Source organism: Xyrauchen texanus, chromosome 26, assembly GCF_025860055.1.
Source record: "Xyrauchen texanus isolate HMW12.3.18 chromosome 26, RBS_HiC_50CHRs, whole genome shotgun sequence".
NCBI lineage: Eukaryota > Metazoa > Chordata > Actinopteri > Cypriniformes > Catostomidae > Xyrauchen > Xyrauchen texanus.
This window is the reverse complement of record NC_068301.1, coordinates 10,728,639-10,740,870: the sequence shown is the minus strand read 5'-3', so window position 1 is coordinate 10,740,870 and position 12,232 is coordinate 10,728,639. Positions and strand designations below refer to the sequence as shown.

Here is a 12,232-nt window from a genome sequence, read left to right as displayed (position 1 = left end):
AGTCCCAAACATAATAAATTGGCAACATAAAAATAAATGATCAAATGAAATAGGAAGCCACCTTATATATATGTATTTAATTATCTCTATAGGTCTGTGATCCTGGGACACAGGGAGCGTTTCTCCTTCACAGACCACCTTGTCTGTGCCACCTTGTTGCAGGGGGACAGGTTTGATGAGTACAAGGATACCTTTCCTGAAGATGCATTGAGCAGCACCATGAAAGAGTACCCGATGCTCAGTGGAAGCAAGCTGAAGACAGAGCTCATTCTCATCTACAGCAAGAAAGAATTCAAAGCCTGCTGTGGTGCTGTGGACCTATTCCAGCTGTTTATGGAGAATAATCTTGAAGAAGTCTTTTCCTAAACTGTGACTCTCCTAAAAGTTCTCATTACCACACCCATGACCACAGCTGAAGCTGAGAGGTGCTCCTCAACCTTGAAAAGAATAAAAACTTTTCTCAGAAACACCATGACCCAGGAGAGGCTGAATGCACTGGCATTGCTCTCCATGGAAAAGAGACTTGTTACTGAGATGACTGACTTTAATCAGAGAGTCATTGAGAAATTTGCTGGCCAGAAAGAAAGGAGAGCAAAATGTATGTTCAAGTAGTCAACATGCTTTTTGGTACTGCTTTGTATTTATTTTCGCTCACAAAAAAAGCACCCCCCCAAAATAATTATCACCAGCTGCCACTTTACTGCAATATTATTGCCTCAGGAGTCAGATATCATTGAACAAACACATGTGAAACACTTTGCAGATGGCACTAAAATAACGGGTAACCATAGATCTCAATAACATCACATTAACAGTCATGAAAAGATCTGTGGATTAATCAGAACATATATCAGGGGAATAATTACTCACAGTCACTCATGGACGCACACTTTAGCACCCACACAAGTTGTTTTAGCACATATCACGGGCATGTTTTTCGTCTGCCTTGCTCGTCTGTATAATGCCGTTGACTGACAGGCGCTCTAAGCTCCGCCTTTCCAACAAGCATAACATAAATATAAATAGGACTAAATAAATACAAATTTCCAACATTCTTTTGAATGTACTAAAATATTGATGCCATGTGTGTTCCTTCATTTACTATGAATTTATTATTTTGAATGGCCAATGGAAAATGAAGCAATGTGATAACAATTTTACCTGGTCACAAAAAGTAGTCCGTTAATTTACCTGGGTAGGGTTGCACCAGCTGTGCGTAAGTTCTCACGTAAGTTAGGGCGTAAAGTTCACACTAAGGGCTTAGTAACTACTAGTTAGTTTGTAACTAAGTCAATACTTGTTGCACCACCTGTTCTTAGGGCAAGACTTAACTAGTAGATCGTAAACTCTCCGTAAAGTAATGCATAATCACATAATATGGCGTTTACCTGTATTTATCCAATAAGCAGCCTTCACATTTCTACACAGAAGTGTTAAAATGCCGTGAACTTCAATTTGATCTCGTTACGGTTGATGTTCAAACCTTGATTCCTCACGTAACTGTCAGCTGTTATTAATTGTATCTCCATTCAAATATGATACGTCATAAAAGTATATTTGATAAATAATATATTTGCCCTTTGTAAATAGTACAATCGAATATATATTTTGGTAACTCCTACGAGAGTGAATCACTTTTATTTTAAAACACAGTTATTTACTTTTACACAAGGTAGAGACATACATGTATTTGATTACTAAGGTAACAAGGTTATTTGTTTCTTTGATAAATGTACCTGTATTTTTGTTCTATTTCTCTTGGAAAAAAAAAAAAATCTTTAAAACTCTGAAAAGTTTTCTCTTCTTTATTTATGATAACATTATTACTCGCTTTTTAAGTAGCCTATACGGTATAGCCTTCTATAAATATGTTATTGTGGCAATAAACACAAAGTTTTGCTCCTGAAGTAAGTATTGTTATTCTTATGTGTTATTAATGTATAACTAAATAAAGCAATTATACAACTAAATTTAACGAACCACCCCTCACATAAACTTTGTTACAGTAGCTCAAAATCCAATGCCCACAAAGATACAAAATAATTATTTGTAAACCCACACATTTACAATGTATAAATAGTTTCAACTTTGGATCTGGATCCTGAAAAAACCAAAAAATACTAAATGAGTTTTAAAGATGTGTAAACAGTAAAAGCATCCTTATGTACATTAACAGAGTACATTTGTGGCTTTTACAGACCTTGGTTACTAATTAGCAACACATTAATTAATAATTTGTAGGATAATTAATAATGTGTGAGATGGTACTAATAATAATTTCTGAAAACTTATGTAAATGTAAAAAAGTGCATGAGCTCATTTATAAGTCATATATGAAAAAGTTTAAATACATCTGTAAGCATTCAAATTTACATACAAAGCCTTTAATCATTATACAACATTTGTAAAAAAATAAAAAAATAAAAAATTAATTGTAGATGTTAAAAAAGTGAAAGCTATACATAAATGAAAGCTAAAAATCACTTGTATTTAATTTCCATTTAATAATTTGATGAACCAATGATTTTTTTAAGCATGATAATGTTTGTTAATAGTATATTATTATAAAGTGTTACAGAAACAAATTACTTGGTGATAATAGCATTCAATTGAGAACAAAGCAAGGTAAAATAACATAATGTTCTGAATTACTCAGCATGATATGTTGCATCCAAATCTAAAAACTACTTTTTTAAAGAAAGTAGATAAAGCCCAGTTTTTGGGTCTCTAACACACCGCTCCAAAAGCTGTAAGTATGTGAGATTTTCTTTTGTGTTTGGATCAAAGAAGCCCTTGGTGTCATCATCTGGATCATTAAGTATTTTGTTCATCTCCTCATCAAAGTAACCTCTTTGGTACGCTACTTCCACAGGAACACGGTGACTGTGGACAGGATCAATGATGCCTCCTGTAGCGATCTGAGCTTCAAGAAGGCGAATGCCATGGTCTTTGACAATAAGATCTTTTTTTAAGGCCTGGAACAAAGAGATTATTTTCCCTGTGTGGGGGTCAGTGTAACCAGTCACTGCCCTCTCGGCAGAGAGCAGTTTGCTTTTCCATTCTGTCCCAACTATCCCTTCGGCCACCGCCTGTTCTACCGACAGCTTTTTGTTCTTAACTGGGTCAAACATAAAGCCAGTGGCAGCCTGAGCCTCCAGCAAAACCAGAGATGTTCCAGGAGTCAGAAGTCCTTTATTTTTGGCTTCACTGATGCTCATGGTCTGATTGGTAGACTGGATAAAAACACCAGCAATGCTATTTGTTCCTTGGAGATATTTTCAGCACAGAGTCCATTTGACTTACATTATTGACTGTGACTTTTCCAGAAGATAGGTCTTGGTAAGTTTTCTCATCAATGATTTTGGATGTCAGCAACTCGTCAGCACTCACATCCTTTCTGATACCTTGGAAATTTGTATTTGGGGTTGTCTCGGTTGTTATTGTAGATATTGTTGTGGAAATGGTTGAGGTACTTGTTCCTGATTTCTGTGATACCAGTGTTAGAACAATTTCCAAGAATTTGTCAATGGTTATTGTGCCTGATTTGAACTGCTGCACCAGATCTCTTCTCCTTTCCTCAGTGATGTAATCAGAGTACAGTAGATCCCAGAGAGACACCAGCTGCCCTTGGAATTTTCCTCCTGCTTTGTTTGTGGTTGTAGACTTGAGGATTTGCTTTGTATGTTCATCGATGAAGAAGTAATACTCACCCTTCTTCACAATGACAAGGAGGCTGAGGCCAGTGATTGGGTCTCTAACACAACGCTCCACGAGCTGTAAGTATGTGAGATTTTCTTTTGTGTTTGGATCAAAGAAGCCCTTGGTGTCATCATCTGGATCATTAAGTATTTTGTTCATCTCCTCATCAAAGTAACCTCTTTGGTACGCTACTTCCACAGGAACACGGTGACTGTGGACAGGATCAATGATGCCTCCTGTAGCGATCTGAGCTTCAAGAAGGCGAATGCCATGGTCTTTGACAATAAGATCTTTTTTAAGGCCTGGAACAAAGAGATTATTTTCCCTGTGTGGGGGTCAGTGTAACCAGTCACTGCCCTCTCGGCAGAGAGCAGTTTGCTTTTCCACTCTGTCCCAACTATCCCTTCGGCCACCGCCTGTTCTACCGACAGCTTTTTGTTCTTAACTGGGTCAAACATAAAGCCAGTGGCAGCCTGAGCCTCCAGCAAAACCAGAGATGTTCCAGGAGTCAGAAGTCCTTTATTTTTGGCTTCACTGATGCTCATGGTCTGATTGGTAGACTGGATAAAAACACCAGCAATGCTATTTGTTCCTTGGAGATATTTTCAGCACAGAGTCCATTTGACTTACATTATTGACTGTGACTTTTCCAGAAGATAGGTCTTGGTAAGTTTTCTCATCAATGATTTTGGATGTCAGCAACTCGTCAGCACTCACATCCTTTCTGATACCTTGGAAATTTGTATTTGGGGTTGTCTCGGTTGTTATTGTAGATATTGTTGTGGAAATGGTTGAGGTACTTGTTCCTGATTTCTGTGATACCAGTGTTAGAACAATTTCCAAGAATTTGTCAATGGTTATTGTGCCTGATTTGAACTGCTGCACCAGATCTCTTCTCCTTTCCTCAGTGATGTAATCAGAGTACAGTAGATCCCAGAGAGACACCAGCTGCCCTTGGAATTTTCCTCCTGCTTTGTTTGTGGTTGTAGACTTGAGGATTTGCTTTGTATGTTCATCGATGAAGAAGTAATACTCACCCTTCTTCACAATGACAAGGAGGCTGAGGCCAGTGATTGGGTCTCTAACACAACGCTCCACGAGCTGTAAGTATGTGAGATTTTCTTTTGTGTTTGGATCAAAGAAGCCCTTGGTGTCATCATCTGGATCATTAAGTATTTTGTTCATCTCCTCATCAAAGTAACCTCTTTGGTACGCTACTTCCACAGGAACACGGTGACTGTGGACAGGATCAATGATGCCTCCTGTAGCGATCTGAGCTTCAAGAAGGCGAATGCCATGGTCTTTGACAATAAGATCTTTTTTTAAGGCCTGGAACAAAGAGATTATTTTCCCTGTGTGGGGGTCAGTGTAACCAGTCACTGCCCTCTCGGCAGAGAGCAGTTTGCTTTTCCACTCTGTCCCAACTATCCCTTCGGCCACCGCCTGTTCTACCGACAGCTTTTTGTTCTTAACTGGGTCAAACATAAAGCCAGTGGCAGCCTGAGCCTCCAGCAAAACCAGAGATGTTCCAGGAGTCAGAAGTCCTTTATTTTTGGCTTCACTGATGCTCATGGTCTGATTGGTAGACTGGATAAAAACACCAGCAATGCTATTTGTTCCTTGGAGATATTTTCGCACAGAGTCCATTTGACTTACATTATTGACTGTGACTTTTCCAGAAGATAGGTCTTGGTAAGTTTTCTCATCAATGATTTTGGATGTCAGCAACTCGTCAGCACTCACATCCTTTCTGATACCTTGGAAATTTGTATTTGGGGTTGTCTCGGTTGTTATTGTAGATATTGTTGTGGAAATGGTTGAGGTACTTGTTCCTGATTTCTGAGATACCAGTGTTAGAACAATTTCACAGAATTTGTCAATGGTTATTGTGCCTGATTTGAACTGCTGCACCAGATCTCTTCTCCTTTCCTCAGTGATGTAATCAGAGTACAGTAGATCCCAGAGAGACACCAGCTGCCCTTGGAATTTTCCTCCTGCTTTGTTTGTGGTTGTAGACTTGAGGATTTGCTTTGTATGTTCATCGATGAAGAAGTAATACTCACCCTTCTTCACAATGACAAGGAGGCTGAGGCCAGTGATTGGGTCTCTAACACAACGCTCCACGAGCTGTAAGTATGTGAGATTTTCTTTTGTGTTTGGATCAAAGAAGCCCTTGGTGTCATCATCTGGATCATTAAGTATTTTGTTCATCTCCTCATCAAAGTAACCTCTTTGGTACGCTACTTCCACAGGAACACGGTGACTGTGGACAGGATCAATGATGCCTCCTGTAGCGATCTGAGCTTCAAGAAGGCGAATGCCATGGTCTTTGACAATAAGATCTTTTTTTAAGGCCTGGAACAAAGAGATTATTTTCCCTGTGTGGGGGTCAGTGTAACCAGTCACTGCCCTCTCGGCAGAGAGCAGTTTGCTTTTCCACTCTGTCCCAACTATCCCTTCGGCCACCGCCTGTTCTACCGACAGCTTTTTGTTTTTAACTGGATCAATCATAAACCCAGTTGCAGCCTGTGCCTCCAGCAAAACCAGAGATGTTCCAGGAGTCAGAAGTCCCCTTTTTTTAGCTTCATAGATGCTCATGTTCTGTTTGGTAGACTGGATATGTACACCAGCAATACAGTTTGTTGCTCCAAGGTATTTTTGAATGGATTCCATTATGTCAATATCTTCATCTTGTACTTCTTCATTGATAAGTTTACTAAACATTTCTTTGGAAATTATTTTTGCTTCAAAAAGATCTCTTGCGGACACTTGTTTTCTCAAACCTTTAAATGAATGCTTTTTTGTTGTTACCTCAATTATAATCGCTGTAACCATTTCTGTTATCTCTTCAATGGACATTTGTTTTTGTTCGTACAGGTCAAGGAACTCTTTCCTTTTCTCTGCAGATATGTTCTCTGAGTGTAGTGCATCCCAAAGTGGTACACGTTTACCTTCAAACTTCCCAGCATTGATGATCACTGATTTCTCTTTGAAGACATTTACTATTTGTTTGTCATTGTAGATCGAGCTTTCAAAACCTTTTTCGTTTACATGGAGAAGTAGTAGTCCTGTGGTTGAATCTCTCACACATTTCTGCTTGAGCTGATTGTAGGTAAGGGGTTCTTTTGTGTTTGGGTCTGAATACCCTTTTTCACTACCACTGAGATTTGCTAGAAGCTCATTTGTCTCCTTATCCATATATCCTTGCATTATTGCCCTCTGAAGAGGTAACCGGTAGCTTAAAATTGGATCGATTATGCCCCCTGTAGCGAGCTGTGCATCTAAAAGATGTAGTCCATGGTTTAGAGGGATGAGACCTTTTTTCATTGCTTCAAATAAGGATATTTGCTCATCTGAGTATGGGTCTGTGAAACCTGTTACGCTATGTTCGGCCAAGAGTAAATGCTCTAATATCTCTGGTCCAATAAGTTGAGCTCTGGCAGCCTCCATGACTGACAGATGTTTGTTTCTGATTGGATCAATGACATATCCAGTTGCTGCCTGAGCCTCAAGCAATATTAGAGCTATATCAGGACTGAGCAAGCTTTCAGTTTTTGCTGTGTATAAACTTGTCACTTTTCCTGATGGATGAAGCTTTACACCTGCAATACTTCCAGTGCCTTTCAAGTACCTTTGTACAGATTCAAGTTTTACCACATTTTCAATGGTTGCCTTACCATCTTGCAGATCCTTGTAGACTTTGGTTTCAATTATTCCAGAATCATGCAGCTGTTGCATAGAAACAGGTTTTCTCAAGCCCATTGTTATTTGAGGAATTGCTTCTTTTTTTTCCAGTTTTTGGATTGTTGTGGTAACCATTGTGGCAACATCCTTCATATTTATCTTGCCCAAACGGTACTGTTCAAAGCACTGCTGTCTCTGTTCTTCATTGAAGTACACAGAGTAAATTACCTCCCAAAGGGACAGTGATTTTCCAGAGAAACTACCAACAGGAATGACAACAGCGTTTTTCAAAAAGTCTTCCTTAATTTCAGCATCTGAGAGAATTTTCTGTGCTATTTCTTGTGTTTTCCCTTTTAAACCCAATGGAAAAAGGAAAAGACCGGTATCATTATCCTTGATGCACCGTGCCATCATCTCCATATAGGTCAGATTTTCTTGAGTGGTGGGATCAAAAAACCCTTTGGTGTCATCACTGGAATCTGCAAGGATCTGGTTTAAGTCAGCATCAAAATAGCCCTTCCTGAAAGCAACTTCAAGTGGCAAATGTAGACATGTTAAGGGATCAATGATGCCACCTGTAGCAATCTGGGCTTCAAGTAGACGTATGCCATGCTGCTTTAGAATGAGATCTTTCTTCATGGATTCAAAAAGTGATATTGTCTTGCCAGTGAATGGGTCTTTGTACCCAGTTACTGCTTTCTCAGCAGCCAGGAGCTTTTCATAAAACTCAGGAGCGATCACTTTCTGTTTCAAGGCCTCCTCAACAGTGAGTTTCTTGTTCTGTATCGGATCAACAATAAACCCAGTGGCAGCCTGTGCTTCGAGAAGACATAGGGCAGTACCAGGGGTAACAAGACCCTCTTTTTTGGCTTGATAGATGCTCATTTTCTGATTAGACTTTGGCAATATTATACCAGCTATACAGCTTGTTCCCCTGAGGAAGGTCCTCACAGTGTCCATCTCAAGAAGATCTTTCATTGTTAGCTTCGCTTCAAGCAAGTCTTTATATGTTTTTTCATCTATGATCCCCAAATTTAGCAGCTCCAAAATGGAGACTTTTCCCCTCAAACCGTTGATGCTGAGATCTGCATTTCTTTGTACTTCTTTGGTTTCAATGATTTCTAAAATGATTGTAATGATTTCTTCAATTGTGATAGATTTTGACTTGTACTGTTTGATCAGCTCCTGCCTTTTGTCCTCAGACAAATAATCCGTGTTAATGAGCTCCCAGAGTGTTACACTCTTGTTGCGGAACCTGCCATATCTCACAGAGACAAATGTGGCTTGAAGTGCCTCTTTGGTGCTGTCTGCTATCATGATACTGTTGACTTTCCCTTTGATTGGCAAAAGGCAAAGGCCTGTGCTTTGGTCAGTCACACATCTGGACATAAGCTGCATATAAGTAAGGTTTTCATGAGTGTTTGGGTCAAAGAATCCTTTTGTGTCATCAGTCAGATTGTCGAGAATCTGTTTCATTTCAGTATCAAAGTATCCCCGTTTGTAAGCTGTATGAACTGGAATGCGATGGCTATTTACCGGATCAATAATGCCCCCTGTGGCAATCTGGGCCTCCAGCAGACGAATGCCATGATCTTTTACAATTAAATCTTTCTGCATTGCCTGAAACAATGAGATTTTATTACCAGTGTAAGGATCGTGGTAACCCATCACTGCCTTCTCTGCTGAGCAAAGCTTTGCATGAAGATCAACCCCTACCACCCGTGCCTTCACAGCATCATCGACGGCAAACTTTTGATTAGCAATTGGATCAATAATGAATCCTGTTGCTGCTTGGGCCTCCAGCAGAATGAGTGATGTTCCTGGCCTTAGAATTCCTTTTTGTCTGGCCTGGTAGATTGACATGAGTTGGGAGTCTGGAAGAAGCACACCAGAAATGCTTGGTTTTCCTTGTAGGTATGTTTGCACTGATTCATTCTCTGTAACATCTTTTACAGTAATTTTTCCTATTTTTAGATCTTCAAGATCATTCTCAGTGATGATATCTGCCTCGAAAAGCTGGGTTGCACTCACCTTTTCCCTTATGCCTTCAAAAATTACATTGGCTGTTTTAACTGATTGTTTAATTACCTCCAGGACTTTGGTGACTATCATATCAATTGTGAGTGTTCTGTTTCTGTATTGACAGATGATATCATGCCTTTGCTCTTCAATGAAATATTCTGACATGAGTAATTCCCAGAGTGAAACAGTCATTCCTATGTACTTCCCACATGTCACTTTTACCCTCACCTCCTTGAAGATGTTTTTGATGTCATAGCCAATGAATGTGTGATTGAGATTGACCGATTGATCCTCAATGGGCAGCAATGTGAGTCCTGTTGAGGGGTCAATGACACAACGACTCAGCAGTTGCAGGTATGTAAGATTTTCCTTTGTGTTTGGGTCAAAGAATCCTTTAGTGTCATCTCCAGGATCCTCAAGAATAGCGTTAATTTCCTCGTCAAAGAAGTCACGCTTGTATGCTACATCCATGGGAACTCTGTGACTGTTTATTGGATCAATAATTCCACCAGTTGCAATTTGTGCCTCGAGCAAACGGATCCCATGCTCCTTCACAATCAGTTCCTTCTTTAGAGCTTGAAAAAGGGAAATGGTTTTACCTGTGTATGGGTCATTGTAACCAGTGACTGCACGTTCTGCTGCAAGCAATTTTGCATGGTACTCTGGTCCTACAAGTTTTTGTTTAATGGCATCATCTACACTGAAAGTCTTATTTAATACTGGATCAATCATGAATCCAGTTGCTGCCTGGGCTTCTAGCAGAATCAAAGCAGAACCAGGCATGATTAATCCTTGTCTCATTGCCTGATAGATGCTCATTTTCTTATTAGAGGAGAGCACAGCTATTCCCCCAATGCTCCCTTTACCTTCTAGATATTCTTTCACTGTCTCTATTAGCATCACATCCTGGGTGGTTTTCTTGCCCTTTTGCAGATTTTCATATGTTTGTTGGTCAATTATTTTTGATGCCAGGAGCTCACTGGAGGTTATACCTCTGCGAAGGCCTTTGAACGTGAAGTAAATTGGGAACAGCAGCAAACCTGTTTCTGGATCTACAGTGCATTTCTCCATCAATAATGGATAGGTGAGTTTTTCCTGAGAGTTTGGGTCATAGAACACTTTTAGAACATCCATTTGGTCTCTGAATATATCTTTATCATAGTGACCCCTCTCACAAGCTTGCTCCTCTGTTATGTAGCATTTTTCAATAGGATCATAGATCCCCTTGGCGGAGATCTGTGCTTTAAGTAATCTAATGCCATATTCTTTTGGGATGACATCCTTCTGCATGGCCTGATACAGTGAGATTTGTTGTTTGGTGTAAGGATCTATGTAACCACTGATGGCCTTCTCTGCAAACTGAAGTTTTTCTTTTATTTCTCGTCCCACAATTCCTTCTCTGACTGCATCTTCGACAGAGAGCTGTCTGTTTTTGATGGGATCAATAATTCCTCCAGTTGCAGCTTGGGCTTCTAACAGTGCCAAACATGTTCCTGAATTCAGCAAACACTTCTTATTGGCTTGGTATATTGTGATGGGTTCATTCAAATGTTCAAGGAACACTCCAGCTACTGTTCCCCGAGAATTACAATTTTCCCGAGCTTGCATATTTTAAGTGGATTTTTCTTGCACCTGGGCCTGTGGATTACATAAGGCAAATGTAAAAGGTATTAGTTGTGCATTTAAATAGTTGTCTAGATGGATACACTTAAGTTAGCTATATGTTTTGTTTACTGTATAAACAGAAGGAAATGGCAACATTATACTCAGCAATCTATATCGCAAAACCATGCTAATTTGAAGTACTTATTATAACTATTCTCTTAAAGCTTGTGCTTAGCTCAACAATGAAAGCTTGTACATATTCACACTTCAGCCATTTTATTTTCCACTTTACATTTTTATTGATTCATAAACATATAACAAATTAAAAAATACAACATATATACATATGACTCAACATTTAACCCCCCAATACCCCTCCCCCTCAGCCATCACCAATCCCACCCTGACCCCCAATGAACACCCCTGTGGTCCCAAATAGAATACACAAAAAAAGAAAAAAACATTGTGGCAGCAGGGGAGTGGTCGAGCATTCATCCAGAGAGAGAGAAAGCGGCTGTGTTGATAACTGAAGAGTGTTGTGCTGAAAAGCCCTTTAAGTTTTTTTATTAAAAACTTACCTTTGAGTTGAAGAACCCAGTTCCTGTGTCCTCCTTTCCCACACTACGTCTAATCCTTTAATAAAATAAAATAAAAAATGGATATAAAAATCATATATAATTACAACTAAACATCTCTCTCCACAGCCCCTCCCCGAGAGTCCCCCAAAAACACTTAGTAATTGCCCCACTTATCAAACAAATTCTGAACCCCCAACCTTCTGCTTGACATTTTCCACTCCGGAAATGAGGGCGCTCCATCTGCCTTCCATCCCCTTAAAATAATTTGCCTGCCAATCATAATGCTCGTCAGAACCCAATTTTTTATATGCTTATCCCCCAAATTCATGTATGCCCCTTCGTCCAAAATACAGAGTCTGGGGCAGAATGAAATTTGAGTGCCCAAACGTCACATATAAATCTTCGAACCTTCAACCAAAATTCTTGGATCTTAACACACCCCCAAACATGGGTTGTGTCTACATCCACTGATTGGCATTGCCGGCAGGTGGGTGTGTCTTTAAGACCAAGCCTATACAATCTATAGGGGGTCCAATAGACTCTATGTAAAATCTTGAATTGCGATAGGTGAACCCTTGCATCTCTAGATGCAGACTTGACATTTTTTAGAATCCTAGCCCACACTCCCTCCTCCAATACCAAAT

General features: G+C 39.6%; 1 protein-coding gene across 1 annotated transcript; it reads right to left on the bottom strand.

Moving 5' to 3' along the window:
• Window positions 1-2,507: 2,507 nt before the first annotated feature.
• On the bottom strand, window positions 2,508-11,028 carry LOC127619621 (epiplakin-like). The gene is given in 5 exon segments (XM_052092534.1): window positions 2,508-3,278; window positions 3,280-3,995; window positions 3,998-4,304; window positions 4,306-6,510; window positions 6,751-11,028. Coding segments are annotated over 5 exon segments (8,085 nt in total). The 5' UTR covers window positions 11,014-11,028; the 3' UTR covers window positions 2,508-2,684.
• Between the last annotated feature and the right edge of the window lie 1,204 nt (window positions 11,029-12,232).